General features: G+C 43.0%; 2 protein-coding genes across 6 annotated transcripts in view; one reads left to right on the top strand and one right to left on the bottom strand.

The window, feature by feature from the left end:
- FBXO11 (F-box protein 11) overlaps window positions 1–2,327 on the top strand; it is a 78,464-nt gene extending 76,137 nt beyond the window's left edge. For both annotated transcript variants that reach the window (XM_074897388.1, XM_074897387.1), the window contains exons 21-23: window positions 325–433; window positions 835–933; window positions 1,012–2,327. In XM_074897388.1, coding sequence (XP_074753489.1) covers window positions 325–433; window positions 835–933; window positions 1,012–1,141 — 338 coding nt within the window. In that variant the 3' untranslated portion in view covers window positions 1,142–2,327. The remainder of the gene's footprint in view (window positions 1–324; window positions 434–834; window positions 934–1,011) is intronic.
- Window positions 2,313–17,302, bottom strand: MSH6 (mutS homolog 6). 4 transcript variants are annotated; one of them, XM_074897385.1, is made up of 11 exons: window positions 17,030–17,302; window positions 16,053–16,054; window positions 15,562–15,764; window positions 12,661–12,836; window positions 8,605–11,152; window positions 6,989–7,254; window positions 6,268–6,385; window positions 4,030–4,119; window positions 3,279–3,433; window positions 2,902–3,101; window positions 2,313–2,482 (listed from the first exon to the last, which is right to left on the bottom strand). In XM_074897385.1, exons 1-11 carry the CDS (start codon window positions 17,279–17,281, stop codon window positions 2,401–2,403), a joined length of 4,092 nt encoding a protein of 1,363 aa, XP_074753486.1. In that variant the 5' UTR covers window positions 17,282–17,302; the 3' UTR covers window positions 2,313–2,400. The 4 variants fall into 4 exon arrangements, with proteins under 4 accessions (XP_074753486.1, XP_074753483.1, XP_074753485.1 ...); XM_074897382.1 differs by lacking the exon at window positions 16,053–16,054 and having other exon boundaries at window positions 17,010–17,302; XM_074897384.1 differs by lacking the exon at window positions 16,053–16,054 and having other exon boundaries at window positions 8,605–11,149; window positions 17,010–17,302.
- Window positions 17,303–18,908: the final 1,606 nt, after the last annotated feature.

The raw sequence follows: 18,908 nt of genomic DNA, 5'->3' as shown, positions 1-18,908 counted from the left end.
TTAAGCCTAATAGAAAGGCTTGTTTCTCTAACCATTTGTTCACAAAGAATATTTAAATGAAGATTTATCAGGTATTTCATGAAACACATGCAAAGAGGAACAGTTTTTCTGGTCCGAGGAGTGTGCTGCACTTTCTGGGCTTCCGGCATCGAGGATTTGATATGCTTAAATGCCAAAACTAAAATGTGGGATTCGAACTAACTTGCTAATGGGTTTAGCCCTTAAAAAGGCTGGGGGTGGGAGGGGGCTCCACTTTAACATCTCGGGAAGAAAAAGTCATCGATCCAGGTGTGATTAGTTCTTGGCTTTTTTTCTTCCCAACAGACAACAAAATAATGAACAATCAAGATGCCATAGAAAAAGCTGTCAGTAGAGGCCAGTGTTTATATAAGATATCAAGTTACACCAGCTATCCGATGCACGACTTCTACAGGTAACAAGTTCTTTTCTGTCACCTCTATACGGTTGCAAACACAATTTCTCTTTTAGCAAGACCCCTAAAAGAGTTGCCATATGTCTGTTAACACACAAATGTGTGCTCTTCCTCAATTGCAACAGAAGAGGATTAAACAAGTTCCCTGTGTCTTGAATTTTCTGGGGGCTTGAGGAAAACATATTGCTACTGTGAACCTGAGCCTAAAGCGTTACACGGCAGAACTGCTTTTTTGAAGCAAGCAACCAAAAGTATGCCATGAAATCCAAGTTCATGTAAAATTCTCAAGTTTGAGTCCTATGCACGTCCTTTCTTTAGTGCTGTTCTGCCCCTACACCCTCCCTGGCCCTTTCCTCAGCTCCCTCTTTGGTTCGTGCCTAACGCGTCACGTTTCACTGCAGATGTCACACCTGTAACACCACGGACCGCAATGCCATATGTGTGAACTGCATTAAGAAGTGCCATCAAGGACATGACGTAGAATTCATTAGACATGATAGGTATGTTTCCAACCAGTCTGTTGAGCGACTGTGATAACGCAAGTCAAGTAGAAACTAAAGAGCTCTCTCTCTTTGTAGGTTTTTCTGTGACTGTGGTGCTGGAACACTGTCTAACCCCTGTACGCTTGCTGGAGAGCCTACACATGATACAGATACACTATATGACTCTGCTCCACCTATAGAATCTAATACATTGCAGCACAACTGAATTCCTTTCAGAAAGAAAGTCCTGCCATTCTAATATCATAACTGTTAAAACTTTTTTTTTGGAGGAAGTTATACTTGCCCAATTCTGCAGAAAGAGACTGTATTAAAGCGGATGTGTGAGGTGTTGACACTATGGAGCTCAACCTACCAAAAAAGAAAGTGGCAATATGTTGACTCAGGATAACAGAACTGGGCGTTTTAGCATTACTGTGTAAACAAAGACTTTGAAGGGACAGAAGTGAAGAAAAATAAGCTGCAATTTTGTACAGATACCAACTTCTGAAAGCTGGTGTTTTTACAAGTAGCATTGAAACGCAGTCCAATTTGCAGTAGTACTATTCTGTAGACAAGCAGCATTCTTTGTTGCTGCCTTTATGGACATGGGTACCAATTGCTTTTGTAACATGGTAAAAAATGTGAGCTAGCACTTCTGCATTTCTTTTGATTTTTTTAACATTTATTCAGATTGAGAAATATGATTTTAATGCTTTAATCTCATGTAGTTTGTTTCTAATTTCAAGCAAAAAAAATCTTATTGTACTTGAATGTGTCCTGTTTTGTTAGCACACCTAGACTTGCTGTAACTGTACTCATGTCCCAGTATGTACGTTCTTTCTATGAAAGAGAAAACACTAATCTTAAATTATATCCAGCAATTTTTCTGGTGTCCTCTGAAGTTAGAATAATCTCCTTCCCTGCCCCAGCAATAGTCTGTACTCAAACCACCCTAACAAAAAAAAGCGAGTGTTTTAATGAGACTTCCTAGACTATAATGCACTATAAAACAAAGTACCCATGTAACTAAGTTTTGTGAAAGAAATTTTACTATGTTTTAAAGTACACAGTAGAAAGTCTCCTCAAAACAGTCTTGTATTTTACTCTGTTCATAGTTTTTTTTGAACAGTCCGGACATTACTTACATAACCTGCTGGAAATCACAGCAATTTCCTGCTCTAATGAAGCTGAGACAAGTATATATACAGCCCTATACAGTTTCATAGCTTTTTTCCATTTATGTGTATTGGTGACAGTGGGTAATCAACAGCCTGAAAGTGTATGCATGTACCATAACATCTAGACTTAATATATTGTGGAGTACTCAATAACCATTATGTAGAGGGTAGGTAAGAATTAAAGGGTTTAATTTCCTAGGAAAGACAATGGAAAAATGGTCATTTTTAAAAAATAAAGTTTATTAGATCATAATGTTGTCTGATACCACCTTCTTGAGAAACCGCCAGCACAAAGCTACTTGTGTTCTTAAAGGTGATTGATCATAGCGGTAAGTTTCTGAACAGCATTTGCCTCCCTCGTTGCACCATCCACCACCAGGCACAGGTACCTAAGGGGAGGAAGGAAGTTAGCTTTACGCAACACGGACACCAAGAGGCTTCCCACTACTCGCCCAGCTTTAGAAGCCGTGGGTGCCACTTCATGCCTGATGCCAGGGCTACTGCCACAGCCCTGGTGGACATGGGGCTGATTGGGCATTCCTGTGGCGTGGCTCAGCTCACAGCCAGCCCAGCACCTCTGTGCAAGTGAAGCTCTTAGCTGTAGAGACTAGCACAGCAACCCAAGGCTTAAAGTACTGCAGGAGTCTGCCCTCTTGCAGCCCTTTCTCCCTGCTTCTGAAGTACCTTTCATATTTGCAAAGAGCTGCAACTTGCCCCCTCTGCTGTGAGACTATGAGCAAAAGCTACTGGCCAAGTTTTAAAATGGATGACTACTAAGCAAGTTAAAAGTGAAAAACCAAGGCCTTACCTAAATACTCTCAGTGAAACAGTCATTTTTTCAAACTCTTTTGCTTTTTTGTGCCCCTTCTGAATAACTTCCTCTGGAATATTAGCAAGTCTTGCTGCGTTGAAGCCATAGCTCTTGGGACATGCACCTTCAATAAACTTATACAGGAACGTAATTGTTTCCTGGCTTGGATCTTCACTCTCATTTTCAACCATACATGCCTAGAAAGAGTAAGTTACAAGTCAGTGTATGTAATACTACAGACTCATAAGTGCACGAAACATTACATCCTTTTCTTGGGACACCTCTGGGTGGAGGAGCGCAGAAAAGCTGACACAGGGTGAGATGTGCCAGCCACGAGGCAAAACCCCGTCCTCAGGCGTTACACTCACACCTACCATGTGGCCAAGCCGCACAGCCGTGGTGTGCGAGTAATCCTCGACCAGTGAGTGGTAGTGTGTGGAGAACAGAGTCCGACACTTGATTTTCTCTGCGAGTTCTCTCACAACTGCACTTGCTATAGCTGTTCCATCAAAAGTAGCTGTGCCTCTGCCTGGAAGAGACAGGGAAAAGCTTTGGCATACTTGGGACCAAAAGTGGCAAAGTAAACTCAATCCATAGCTTACTTGCTACAGAAAGATAGGACACCCCCTTAACTGTTGAGATTAACAAACAGAAGCAAAGATGCTTTTCTAAAGACAAATGCAATGCATGGTTTGTTTTTCTCCCTCCTCACTGTGTGGAAGATTACTCACTGCTGTTTGCCAGTGAGAGCCACCAGCATCAGAGTAAAAGGACCTGAATATTTGCCCTGTAACAATTGCATTCTCTTCTGCACTCCAGAAAAAGACATTTCTGCTCTCTTGAGAATTGCTGCAGGCTTGCTGCAAGTAATTATGCAAAGGAAAGCAGGAAAACTCAGCTATAAATAGGGTAATACTGATTTGGGGTAGGATGTGGTGTATTAGATCCCAGGACACCGAAGAGGTACGTGTTTAGGGAGAATTACATAGGTACTGACCAGTTCGTCAGGAGCATCACAATAAAGCTGCCCCTGCGTACTTAAGTTCCCCCTTAAGACAGCACCACCTTAGAGCTAGTTTTTAATCTTACATTTAATTTCCATCTATTCCAAAATAGACTAATTACCCAGTTCATCCACAAGAACAAGGGAATGCTCTGTTGCATGCTGGAGAATGCTGGAAGTTTCACTCAATTCAACAAAGAAGGTACTTTCACCTTTAAAAGAAATGACAAAAAAAGCGCCATGAAGCAGTCAAAGATCCCAAACCCACAACTAAACCATTTAATCTACACTAGTCTTGGTGAAGCTAGAATGAAACTTGACAGCAAACCGAAAATGAACAAAAACATAAAGCTTTTGCACCTCCATTTGCCAGACAAAGCAGGTTTTGGTTCCTCAAGAGTACAGGCATGGGCACAAGTACAATTAAGTTTTAGGCTGCCTTACCTGTCTACTTTTAATAGCATTGGTCACATGCACCAGCTGGACAAAAGAAAGGCACAAAGGATACAAGGTGGGGAGAATCTTTTGCCCCTTCTTGCTCTTAAATGCACAAGGCAGGCCTAAGGTTTGTGGCTTTTCAGTGTGAAAAAGCAAGCAGAAAAATCTTATGCTGCTTGGGTTGTTGATGTCATAAGGTAATGAATTATTCAGATAAATAAGGCTGTACTCCTATGTGCTCTACTTGAGTGAAACGTGACGAAACACACTGTGGCTAAGGGCTGAACATCTTACAGGAGTTCCAGCAACCCAAATAATAAGAGGCCTGAAATTTAGACTTGAAATTTTTTTTAGCAGATTACAAGCAGAAGTACACAATTATTCAGACCCTTGCAGATCATAAATCCACATGTGTAAAGTCCAGATTTATTAGTGCTTTGGAGGGTTCATTCCAAATAATCACATGCAGCAGCAATTAAAGTAATTTCAAAGCAGGCAAATATTTACTTCCTGTACTCAAGCTGCATGAACACTGCTGTGCTCTGACTTAAGTTTTTCAACATCAATTATTAAGCAGTGTTCAGCAATCCTGATTTTATACATTTTTTTAGATAAATACCCAGGATTTAATATGTTTTTAACAATGCTTAGGAATAACCATTTATTTGCTTTAGAAAATAAACCCCTAAAATTACATAGGCAATTTAAAAATTATACTACTTAAAATTTACTTCATAAGAGCCCTACTGACATCCATTACAAAATGACTGCTACAGAACAACTTTTGCTGTGCTTTTATTTCTACACAGTGTGGAAACTAATGCATCAAGAACAGATTTCAAAGCTAGTTCTGCTGTGCAGCATTCAGCCTCATGATGTGAAATGTTAAAATGTTTGTGCACGTATTTCGAAGAGAATAGCTCTCAGTTGACAGAAAAAAAAGTTGTAAATGCTAGACCACCTCTCTCTTGCAGAAAGGGCAGTTTATTTCCACCATAAGCACTTAAGTGCTCTTCCATTCTAAAGATTTTTGTACTGAAATTACAACAAAATGTAAAATAGCTTGGTAAAGAAAGCCTTAATAAAATTCCCTAGCTGAAAAAAAGCGCCTCAATTTGGGGAAGTGTAAATATTTTTAATTAAGAACTCAGAATAATCCATTTCCAAATTCCTTATGTGCAACAAGTTCAGTAGGCTTAACTCCTTTCATATTCACTGACCCACATTTTTCAGCAGAAAGATCACAGAAAATCTGCACCCTCCTTAAATGAGCTGTGGTACTACTCTTACCACAAAAAATACTTTGTTTTTCTAGCCCCATGACACTTCGCCTACCACCACAGGCAGACTTTCCCATTCTAGCGGTCACATCATCCCCCTTCTGTCTTCCTCTCCACGGAAGATACAAAATACTGCAAGAACTACTGCTTCTAAGATGGAAGCCTGCCTCTCTTCATCATCTAACGACATCAGATTTCAGACATAAGGCAGACATTCTGATTGAAACAAGGGACCTCCTTGCAAGAAGGTACAAAACCAACTCCTCTACAACAGCTACCTGAACATCACTGTCCTGTTCGAGAACACTTAGAAAAAGATACGTGTGTAAGTAGAACATAATCAGCTGTACAACATCCAAAAAGATATTCCTCTTGACTGGAATCCAGCTGGAAGGCTGGATATTAAAATTCATTAAAAAGTGATCCTACATGTCAGTCAAAAATAATGGAGGGCAAGCATATCAAACAAGCGTAACCACAATATTGTTTCTACTCTGAACAATGAGAGACAACAAATTAGTTGCCCATTTTTCCCTGCAAAATCAACAGCCTATCATCCCTTTCCAGCTTGCTAGTCAAAGCAAGAAAAGAAACTCACTCGGTGGCAAAGGCACTTTGGACAGCTGGATTTCAGAAACTCACCTGACATAATTCTGTCTGAGGCACCAAGCCTCGTAAATACTCTGTCAATGGGTGTAAGCCTGCAGACTTCAGCAGGTACGTAGCATCCCAGTTGAGCCATTATAACCAGGAGACCAGCCTGCAGAACAAACATTAAAACATTTAAGTTTTTACTATGTGCTTGGAGCTTCAATTCCACACAGAGAATGAGGGAATGAAACTTTATTTCCCCTAAAACAAAGACTAGAGTACATAAAGCTTCCCACTGTTTTAACAGCTCCAGGCTGCAGCATCATAATCTCAAGTAGGACTAAACTACTCTGAGAGCCTTCAAAATACAAGTTATCACAGCAAGCAGTGTTTATAAAGCAAACTCCCTGTTGCTTTCCCAGTTGCTGCTGTTCTCTATTTTCATCTCATTCAACCTGCAGAAGCATCTTTTGCCAGATGATGCCAAGTCCTGGATAAGACCACTTGAAAAACATAAAAGATACTCTATCACTTTTTCCCAACCACCTCTCCTAAGAGAAACAAAACGTACTCCTCACTAAAGTAAGTAGAAGTAGAAAGTCTACTATCTTAAACAAGGGTGTTTTCTACCAGATTCTATTTTGTCTTTACAATGTAATCACTGTACTGTGCTGCATACCCTGAAGACCACTGCTGGGACCTCCTCACGTAATTTTTATGCAAAACACAGAGGTACGCTAGCACATTCGGTCTTATGTAGATAGTTAATCACCTGTCTCATGAGTGTAGATTTGCCACCCATATTCGGGCCAGTTACTAGCACACAGGACGCTTCACTACTGCTATCTTCATCTTTGCTGCCTATTACAATGTCATTAGGAATAAAATCATCCCCAAAGAAAGTTTTTGTAATGCACGGATGGCGTGAATTTTTAAGTTCCAGGAAGGGAGGGGCACTATCCACAGGCAGTAGAATTACAGGTCGGCACAGTGGTCCATCACCATCTTGACTGTAGTTAGCAAGGGACATCAAGACATCTATAAGATTAAGAGAAATCCCAGTAAGTCACTCTTTCACCTTCTTTATTCATTCACTGAAATGCTTTTACTCATTGAATAGCATTTTTGTAAACACAATTTTCCATTTTCCTGTTAACAAAAACACCCAGGAAGTACTACAGAATAACAAGCTTTCCTCATTCATTCCAGATTTCTACTGATGTCAGATTAAAAATCCTCCCCTCTAGTTTTTAGTTTAGAAGTCCTTAAAATCCACATAATTTCACTTCAAAAGCTATTTTTGTAATGTACATGTATAAATTATTTTCATACATTGGTTTTTAATTTGGAACAAAATAAGTAAAGAGGAAATCAGTTTCTGTGACAGTGAATTACTTTGTTAAAAATCATAATACTGCTTTAAAGTTTCCAGAATAAATTTATATAAATATTAAAATTCTGTTGGCCTAGCAGAAAGAAGCAGCACAGCCCCCCTTAATTAGCCTAGTTCTAAGGGTCTAAAAGCTGATTACCTACAAAATGAGACCATGTTATGTGATTTTAGGGACTTTATGTACACGTATTACAGCTGAGCCTGAACGCTGGCTCCCACTGTACTGAAAATCAGTTCAGTACTTGCCCTAGTACTGTGGTGAAGCTACGTGACAGCTCCCCAGCTCTCCCAGGCCACTCAGAGAAGCCCCTCCTAGACAACACCCACTGCCTGCCTGTCAGCCCTTTTCTGCCCCAGTGGCATTCAGAGAGTGCTTTCATTTTTCCCTGGAACAAAGACATCCCAGAGTGCCTCACGCTAGCAGCAAATTCACAGTACAAGAGGTATGCCAGCCCTGAGAAGGGACTACAGGAGACCCCAGAAATTTAAGGAAGATTTGGGGAAGTCTTCCTACTAGAGTTATCTTCTTCAAGGCAGTGACAACGACCACTTTTTTTCTTTTCAAAGGCCGCTGAGAAAGCAGCCTGCTTGGATGAAAGGGAGGTGACTAGCAGGTTAAGATTTTTACATCTCCATCTGCATCACTGCCTTCATTTAATAAGAAGCTACTAATCCATACATGAGAATCGCAGCAGCAGTGAGACACACCAGGCTATGCTGAACTGTGAGAAACTCAGATGCACACATACAATCACACAACAGGAATGAAGAAAGAGCTTGCAAACATCAAGACCCAGCAACTGTTCTTGCCGTTTACTGACAGGAAGGAAACGGGTGATCACTGTTAATTATCAATGCTGTTATCCCAATCACGAGTTTTTAAACTACAAATTAAGAGCTGGCAACAAGCCTTTTTTGCTTACCCGGATCAGACTTCCGTTATTTACTGTACAAAAGCGTTTTTACTCTATGTCAAAATGAAGAAAACCTCTTACCTAACACAGCAATGCACTCCACAGCTGTCTGCCAGTCTTTGCTATTTTTATCGAAGTTGTAAAACAAACGCCTCATACAGTCTTTTAGTGCTGCATCTCTGCGCTCTTCAGCATTAACCATTGCAGCCAGCATCTTCTCAATCTCCTTGGTCCAGTAACGTTTGTATCCCTTCCTGGTTGACTTCAACTCGTATTCCTCAGGCAAATTACGTGATATTGCACTTTCCGGTATTTCCATCTGGTATCGGTTTTTGCCCGCCCCCCAGTACAGCACGGATTTGAATCCAAGCAGTTTGCGTTGCTTATCCAGGTACTTGTGGAGATCTTCCTCCACAGCTTTAATATCCTGTAGTGCTTTATCATAATCGGGGTCAAAACCCGCCTTTGGAGTAATCACTCCTGTCTTTCGAGCCTGGTTATGATCAAAAGCAGTATCCCATCTTTTAAGCTCTGCACTCAAGTCTGGGAAGCGGCCATTGGGATTTTTGGCTTTGCGGGTCACTAGCTGCTTAAGGACTTTAGATTTGAAGTCACCGGCAATTTCTTCCATGACATCAACAATTTCATTCATTACTTTAAACCCCTCCAGTGCAGACAGAAAGTCAGCAATTTTTTTTTTGCTGTATTTAACTTCTTCATAAAAGATGGCCCTGCTGTCAGGATGGTTCTGACTTTTAAGTGGTGACCCAATACTGTGTATTTTGCTGAGCAACCTTTCAAGGTCAGGAAGTTTCTTCAGGTGCTCACTAACTTCAGACGTTTTATCTGGCACTGCCAGAAGATCTTCAACAGCATCTAAACGATCGTTGATGGATTTAGGATTACAAAGCGGAGCACAGAGCCACTGTTTCAGGAGTCGCTTCCCAAATGGCGTACAACAAGAATCAATCCTTTCCAACAAAGTGCCTTCTGTGGTTCCATTGGTTCCATTCTGCAGGACTTCCAAGTTCATCAGGGTGACTCCATCCAGCACCATCCGCTGGCCAGTTTTGGCAAAGAAACTACTTGAACTTGTAGTCTTTGCAGTATCAATATCCACAGGGACATACTCCTCGAAGTTTGCCAGCGATAACAGCTCCTGATCAATCAGACATTTTTTGAGATAGAAGACACATCCCCCAAGAGCTGACAAAGCTAACTCACTGTTTTCACCAGGAGTTAATCCCAGCGAGTCACTCTCCGACGTCAGAGAGTTGATTACAGAGGGCAGAGAGCATCCATTTTCAGAGTTCTGTTTCTCCTTGAAATAACCTTCTTCAAGAAGGACTTTTAGTGTTTTAGATGCATTCCAGAACTGTGAACCAGAGATCAGCCCTTCCTGAATGCAAGAAACAAGCGAGCCCTTTAGTATCTTCTGTGTGTCCACAGAGAGGTTCCCCTTCTCATACAGTACCTGCACAGGCGTGTAATGTGCTACTAAAGTCCTAAACCTCGAACAGTGCCGGTCATCTGAGAACTGACCAACGTAAAACTTCCCCACTGACGTGTCAACAAAGCAGACCCCATAAACACGTTGTCCGGCAGAGTCTTCTTTTTCCTTAACACACAGAAGGTATTTGTTATGGTTTTCAGAGGGATCACAGTCCAGAACACTGTAAGTCTGAGTTCCTTTGGTGATGATTCTGCATATTTCTCGGCGTACGACCTTGTCAAATTTTGTTGGGTGGGCCATTGACTTGTAGCGCGTTTCCATCATTTCGGGAGTTTCCGTTTGCTCAACACGCGCTACCTTGTAGCCCTTCTGCACTAGAACATCAGAGAATCTGCCAAATGCAGTTTCTGGAAAACCTGAATGGGCCCAAGTACCTTTCATAAAGATCAGGCCCAGCTCATTTACGCCAGTGACTGCATCCATGTGATACAACTCATAGAATTTTCCAACTTTGTAGAAAATCACGGCATCAAAGTTCTGACTTTTCAGCTGCCACCACCTCCGCATTCCTGGTGTACACTTGTTGAGATAGTCCTCAGGTACATACAGAGTACACGGGTCATAATCAGGGTCACCCTGACGTTTCCTGTGCGCATCTTTCTTTTTCCCTTCCTGCAGCCAGTCAAGCTTTTCATGTTCCCATACTGCGAAGCCACCGACGCCTCCGCTGCAAGCATTTGCTTGAGATTCAAAACTTTCAGGTGCTGCAAATGATATCAGCTTAGACTTGGCTTCTAAAGAAACCGTTGCTGCTCTTTTGGGCGTTTCAGAACATTCATTTTCTAAGCTACTCCTTTTAGCAGGCTTGTTTATCTCTCTTCTCTTTCGTTTAGAAGGGACTTTTATGGGACTTTCTGCAACACTCTCTGTGTCTGTCTCTGTGTCAGTGGATTCATTTTCATCCACTCCACTACTAGCTTCCTCACTGCTTGCTGCTTCTTTCACATCAGGCTTGAACTCTACGTCAGAGCCATCATGATCACTGTCAGAATCCAACACTCTTCTTCTTTTGGCTTTTATGGCACTTTCCCTGCTCATTACTCGCTTATTACTCTTCACATCCTCCTCCTCACTATTGCAGTCATCACTGTTGCCTGAGGCACTTTCACTCATCTGCTGGAAAAATAGATTATTTTACCTATAGAAAATTCTGGCTACAAAGTAAAGTGTCACTGCTACAAAAAGCACAAAAATGTGCAATAATGCAGTAGTGAGGATACTTCAAGCAAGAGTCAGTAGAGCCACAGCCAATTCCATTTACCTTCACAGATTTTCAATTTTTTTCTGGATAACAAACTACTACTGGCCAGTAGCATAATTTCTCCTCTTTGTATTCTCTACAGCCTCATTCATTACTTTGCATAAGTGATGCTGATGAACAAAACACTTAATCTGGACAAAAGGCATTATGGTATATGAAATACAGCACAAAGGAGAAATACCTCCATAAGCTAACTCTCTAATTTTTTCCTACTGACCTATGTCAGAAATGTGACTGGGTTTTGCAGCCTTTCAGTACTAGCCTATATGAATTTTGACCATGTTTTTTTGTGGGCAGTTTTGTTGCTTGGGGTTTTGGGGTTAGTTTTTTTTGTTGGGGGTTGTTTTGGTTTTTTTTGAATTAACTACCTATTTCCACCTACAAACATACTACCTTATAGTAACCTACAAGAAGACGGTGCACATCTAGGAGAAAGAAAAGAAACTCCATTATTTGCCTTTTCAACCTGAAATTTTTAAGAACTCCAGCTCTAGTTCTGGAGAAAAACAGCAGTGGAGGGACTGTAATGAGTACAAAGTGCCAGTGCCCACTGCACTGTTGCCACGAACATAACACAATGCCTGGAGTGGCACCTGACCCTCGAGGCAGTGTCACACTGGAGAAAGAGTAGATGGGCCATTTCAGAGAGAGGAGGTAAGGACAACCACAATCCCACTGAGTTTCCTCATACCATTCCTTTCCAAAGAAATCTATTTCAATGCATATGGTGGTACTGTAATAATATTTAAATCATTCACAATACAACATGAATACAATACAATAAAAGATCTCTTTTTAGTTACCCCACCAACAGATTGGTGTTAACAGTGCAAGAATTTGTATTTTAGTGCTACTCTACAAGATGAAGGTAGGCTCTAAAAATCTGATTTGAAACCTTAAGATGAATACTCAGAAAGTTAGAAATGACTATATTATGACAAATTTAAACCAGATTGAACTTAGGGGAACTTGGAATATGAATAGAGAAGATAAAAAGATGCACCAGGAAAAAAAAAGTACTTTATGAGTGAGAAAGTGGGTCACCTGGGTTACCCAGGGAGAGATCAATGAAGAGATTTAGAGAAGTTAAGTTAGTTTTGGGGTCAGTCCTTAGTACACAGAACACTAGAGAGATATTAGATTAGTCTCTCCAACTAGAAAAGGTGAGACCAGCGTATGACCTGACAACACAGAAGCAGTACAAAAAGAGACATACAGATATATATGCATGCATGATTAAAAAGCAGATAAACTGTGATTACTGTACCAGAGAACTGCAGGATATTCCATGCTTAGTTCCAAGAGAGAGCTTCTAGTTTCTAGTGCTATTTCTGAAAATGACAGCAAGTAAGAAAAGTTTTACCTCCATTTCCTCCTCTTCTTCCTCCTCTGTGTCTGAAGGTTCACTGCATACTGCCAGTTCAAGTCGCTTAGTTTTATCTTTACTCATTGCATCATCTGCTAGCACCATAGCTCTTTTAATTTCAGGCTTTGTACTGTAAAACATACCTCCCTTCAGCGTCTCCCCATCTGATGAACCTGTAAAAAACCACGAATAATTTTTCAGAAACTGAAGTTAGTCTAGCATTTAGCCCGTCCTTTAAGTTAGCATTCATACTTCACTTTTAAATGTATTCAACCCTAGTATAATTACCTAACATTGTGTTATTACCAGTCATTCCCACAGTAACTTAAATCCAGCAGCCCATCACTCATTCTGCCTGATAAACTACCCCTAGAGAAAGTCTAAACACTCACAAATGTAATGCCTGCCTAGAACATAAACGCTTGAAGAATTGCTTCTATTTCTGTAACTCATTACCACATCTGAATACTTCAAAACAAAGCTCTAAACACCCTCACACTAACTATGGTTACTATTGAAAAGCAGCGCTTTATACTAGCAGAGCAGCAGACCTGACTGAGACCACACAGCTATTTTAGCAGTGATTGGTAAGTTCAACCATGAAGTTATCTTCAAGTCATGGGCAGTCACCCATGACAAAGACCTCTTGGCTAAAGCTCTGCTGCTGGCCATTCAAACTGCTCCTGTAAGTGCAGCAAGGCGTCCAAACCCAACACCAACTGATTAGCCATTAGCTGACCAGCAGTCACGCTGGCAATTTACCCTGACACTGCAGGGTATCAAGCAAAGCCTGCTATTAATAACTGCACCATCCCTCATCCTCTTTCATATCCCTTGAGCACCACAGTTCCTCCTTCCACTAACCATACATAAACACAACACCAAAGCCAACCAGTCTACACACCCATTTCTAGAAAAGGTCCCCAAAGATGCTGAGATTCATCCTAATGCCATGCTCAAGAAATGAATGGTATATAGAACATATTATATATTCAACTTGGGGAAAGAAAGAAGGGGGACAACAAGAGTATGCTGTAGATGAGGAAGGGCGATTCCTTTTTCTGCTCTTATAAGTTTAGCTGGCTGCAAACAACGGTAGGATCTGCTTGAACAGGTCTTGTGAATCCCCTCATACACTGCTATTAACTGAAGCTTCAGCTCGAAGTCCACGGTAGACAAAAGGCAGCTGATTCGTAGGAGGCCAGCTATCTCGGAAATAAGCCAGAGTTCGTTCTCACATTCATTTCTTTCAGCTTGCAGTAGCAAAGCATGGATTACAAGTAGCTGCTCCTACAGCACAAATGCAACACTTTAACAAACCTGATCCCCATTTTAGTTTTTCAAATGCAGTGAGACAATCTAAAAATATTTTGCATTTAATATTGGCAATTTAGCAATGGCAGAAGAAGAATCTCATTGTATAATTTAACTGCATGCTCAAGTGTGCAACACCTGCATATTCACCTAACCAACTTGTAAGTAACTCCACTTCCTGCATACCCAACTGTTAGAAATCTAGCCTGTGATGTCTAATGTTTATTCAGCAACACAACGTAAGAAAATTCTCCATTTTCTTACCCCAAAATTCCAACACTCTTACTTTGTATACACAGATGCTTTTTGTCTGAATTCAAAAGTAAAGCATTTTAAATATTTTTACTCTGTTCTGCATTAACCACATTTCTGGTAGATAGACCAGTATTTCTGTGCTTAAACATTTTGAACACTTCTAGTTTATCTGCAATTTTATTTTGGTAAACAGATCAATTCTCCTTACCTGCATTTCCTCTTAAGTGCAACTGCAAGCTGTTAAAATGCATTTGAGTCTTTTAAAATACTTTCAGGATAGATACATATAAACTATGGACCAATTCACTTGCGTTAAGTTACGCTAATGCTTATGGTAGTAACAATATTTTAATTTGAAACTTACTATGGCTTAAGTGCAGTACATTTAGGTATAAACAAACAAAAAAAGATGACCATGTGATCACATGAGATAGAACTCTCACTTGTAAAAAGGAAGAAACTGTTTAAATTAATTTGTTTCACTGACATAAGCAAACCCTACAGTGTATCAAAAATACTGTATTACACCCAAAGCACTTGTTTGATTAACAAGATGACAGTTCACAGCAACATGATTTACACATGACAACTTACAGCCAATGACTCACAGGGTTTTTTTATTGCAAGACAAGGGGAAAACAGATCATGATTATTAATAACGCAAGATTTTTTATGCAAAATGTTGTTTTAATTCTCAATTACATTTTTCATTAGTTATCGAAGTCATTTCCTTCAAGATGACAAACACCAACTCTGCTTCATAACTACAAGCACTACCCTAACAAACACTCTGATTTCTCAAGATATATATTTTATTAAAAAAACCTGTACTGCATTGCTTAAAAGAAATAACACCACAGTAGAATAAATTTTAGTCACCTAACATCCTGAACCTAGTCTTTTGATTCTGGACAAACTGCAGTTCCCAAATAGCTGCTTAAAAACTGGGTTTAACATCCCTAATATTTTAAGGATTTCAGGGCTAAAAATTGAAGGTGGATTTATCTTTTAGATTTTTATATTGATGTGAGAAATAAAGGAAAAAACTTAAAAACGTAAAGAAGCTTTGTGTTCTAATCAAAACAACAGGGCTGTGTTTTATGTTTAAAGAATTGTACAGCCACAAACACACCTGTAACCCTCAAAAACTGCATTAACTTACAAAGTCCAAAACATGCTTTCCCACTCAACACTAATGTTGGTTTTGCTGCTCGTTCTCTATGGAGAATACCATACCCTATATTCCATGCCTATTTTTCCAAAACAAGTTTTGGAAAAACTTCCCGAAAACTTATTTCCATTTCAAAAAGTGTTATTTGTATTTCTTACCTTTATATGGCCTCAGATATTTAATACTGACCCAGCCCCTTGTAGGGCTGTCATCAAAAAACTGTACATGGACACGAGTGGATTTTCCTTTTCCTCTGACTATTGTTCCCTCAGTCGGATGGTTGTATATGAGACATGGCCACCAAGGATAACCTTCCATCTTGGCCCAGACCAAGTCACCAGGAGAATACTCACAGGGGACACTGCAAAGACAACAGATGCATCATTTAAGGAACATAAACATTTAAAACATCTCTCTTCATAAACGTAACTGCACACTGCTTCCAAGCAGCTTGCCCTCTGGTCTTGGAAGGCTCCTTGGTGGCAGAACCTGGATTATACAGTCCTTCTATATCACCATCTGTACATTTCTTAAACGATTTTTTGGATTTGCTCCTCCAAGTTCTACTGAATCCCACAGAGACAGAGCTTTATAGTCACAGAAGACTGGCTGAGGTCAGAAGGGACCTCTGGAAGTCATCTTGTCCAACCTCTCTGCTCAGGTTGGGCCATCTAGAGCCACCTGTAACCAGAGTCTTAGTGGATTTCTTAAGGGAGGAGGAGAGAGTAACCGGGTCAAACCAGGCAGTAACTGAAAAAAAAAAAGATTGGAGACTACATATTATGAATTGTCAACCTGCATAAAACTAAGACAAGTTTTCCTGTAGAGACTAATTCTCAACAGGGCATGAGTAAGATATCAAAAAACCCTCAAGCTACAAAAAAAAAAATTAATAAATAAAAACTCAGTCTCCACAGCAAAGCACCCGATGCAGCTTTTATTTGCTCTTTCCTTCTCCCCCGTGATTTCAACCCAGCTGCAGCCACACTCTACCACTGATGACAGGTGTATTCCTCCAGGCCAAACAATCAGCGACAGTTAGCTAGCTGACATTTGAGACAATTACCATCACGATACAGAGCAGAAAGAAAATGTAGGCACTAGTGAAAAAATGTGTTTCAAACCAGGAAAAACTAAAATTAAGGTCCGCGCTCTGCAGACACCGGCGTTATCCCGCCGCCCCTGACCCCAGCTCTGGGAGAAGGCCGCCGGCCTGCAGCACCACACGCCGCTCAGGGGAAGCCACAGGACCCCGCCCCGCTCCCGAGGCGCATCAAAACGGTCCCGGCCCCGGCCGGCACGGCCCCGCCTGCGCCCGCGGCGTGAGGCGCCCGGAGGCGCGGGGCTGGCTGCAACCCAGCCCCCGCCACGGGAAGGCCCCGGCGGGCCCAGGCGGCGACGGGCGGCTACCGTCTCCCGGGGGGGACGGACGGACGGGGAGATGGCAGGGAGAACACCGGCTCTTCCGCGCCCTGAGGGGTCCCGCTCCAACGCCACTGGCGATAGCGCCCGCCCCCCTCCCGCAGCGGCCCGCGCGTTCTCCCGCCCCGCCCCGCCCCGCCCCGCAGGCCGCGATCTCGCGGCCTTCTCTCCCCGCGCCCGGTACCTGGGGGCCTTGGCGGCCACGCCGGCCCCTCCACCCTTGTTCCTTCCGCCCTTCTCCCCCGCCTCCTGGCGCCGGGCCGCAGCTCTGCCCGCTGCGCCGTTGCTAGCCGCGCCGGCGGGGCTGGCGGCGGCCTCGCGGCCATTCTGCTCCCCCGAAGCGCGGCGGCGGATCTCCGCGCCGGCCTGAGGCGTAGCGGGTGCCGGTGCGGCCGCCCGAGGCGGCGCCGGTGCGGCCTTGGGGAAGAAGCGGAGCAGGGTGCTCTGGCGAGACATGGCCCGGGCGGGAAGCGCGGCCCGCCGACAGCGCGCGCCAAACCCGCCAACACCCGCCCCGCCGCCGGGCGTGGCCGGCCCCGGATCCGCCCCCGGATCCGCCCCCCCGGCGCGCGCGCGCCAAACCGGCCGCCGCGGGGCTGTAGCGGTGCTGCTGCCGTCCGGCGGCTCGGCCCGCTCTGGCTCTCGGAGGGGCTCCTCAGGCCCTCCCTGCCGGCGCCTCCGTGTTTGCCCCGTCTTCCCTCGTCCCGCCGCTGGCGCAGCGCCCGGGGCGCCTGTGACCCCGGCCCGGCCTGGCCTGGTCCAGGCCCAGTCCCGGCCTGCTGCGCCGCGGTCTCCCAGGCAGGCGCGCCCCGAGTTCGGTAGCTCACAGCAAGGCCTGTCCTTATTAACTACAGCCCTTCAAGCCCCGCTGCTTGCCTGCAGCGAGGCCGCGGCGGTGGTTGTGGTTAGTGCTGAGATGGGATGAGCTGGGGCCTTCCCACAAAAACATCCTCAGGGAAGGAGAAGCTGCGGCATCTGCGCTGGAGAACTTTCCTGCCTCTGCAGATCTGGGGGCAAGAGCAGCGGCGTGGGGGGAAGAGGAGAAGCTCGGGCAGTGCTGGCCCTGCTGCCGGGCTGCGAGGTGGTGCTTCTCAGCCTGTTCTACCGGCAGATGCACAGTAGAGCTAAGAAATGGCAGCTAAAATAATAGGATCTCTGTCTCTGCTCTTCCTACATGTTGGGTTTTTTCATATACATAGGTAAGGCTATGTCCTTTGAAAGCAATTTTCTTATGCATTAGAATGCAATCATTTTGTGGTTCATAACTGGTCTGTTTAATCTACAGTACTACAGGGCAAAAATAAGAACTTAATTTTATCAGCATAAATTCAGAAGAAAAATAGTTGCTGTCGCTAGATGTCTGTTAGCATAGCTTTTTCTTTCACTAAAATTGCCGTTTAATATTTGAAGCCAAAACCCTTCCTACCGTTCAGCAGCACAATTGTAGCCAAAAATGCCACAGGCAGGCTCCCACAGCGAGTAAAGTGGAGCTGCAAGGTAGGGATTTGGCCACGAGAGGTCACGCAAACCCAAAAGATACTGGAGGACTTCACACGCTTGTTCCTTCTAAAAGAATTATTTTCGTTTAATTTCAAAGCATAATTTCCGTTTAATTTATCACCTGTTGCTTTCATAAACAATCTGATGAGTCCTCAGCTACAAACACCTCCAACTGTAGTAGAAAAACAACTGCACTTAGTTTCCTGGGAATAGTCCGGGGAATTCCAAAACTCATGGACTGTGAAGTGCTTGGAAGTGGAACAAGCTGTAGGACAAGTCCCTTGACAGGAATTGCTGTTCCTATCAAAAACACTCGCCAGGACTGGTACCTGCACAGGTGATTGGGTAGCACATTTTAATCAATTGTCTCCAGGAAATTGGCAACCCTATTTAAATTTGTAACAGTCTGGAAAATTACACTCTGACCACCCATCTGGCAGGTAGAAGCAGGGAGGTGGGCTGAGGCAGGGAAGGAAAAACTTGGGAGAATGCTGAAAGCAGGCCCAGTCTTTAAAGATGAAGCATATTTTGAGCAGGATCCTGATAGATCCTGGTAGCTTTTCCCTGGAGATGACTGTTGTCA

Source organism: Athene noctua, chromosome 1 (genome assembly GCF_965140245.1).
Source record: "Athene noctua chromosome 1, bAthNoc1.hap1.1, whole genome shotgun sequence".
Classification (NCBI taxonomy): Eukaryota; Metazoa; Chordata; class Aves; order Strigiformes; family Strigidae; genus Athene; species Athene noctua.
The sequence above is the reverse complement of the archived record's forward strand: the minus strand, read 5'-3'. Positions and strand labels throughout refer to the sequence as shown.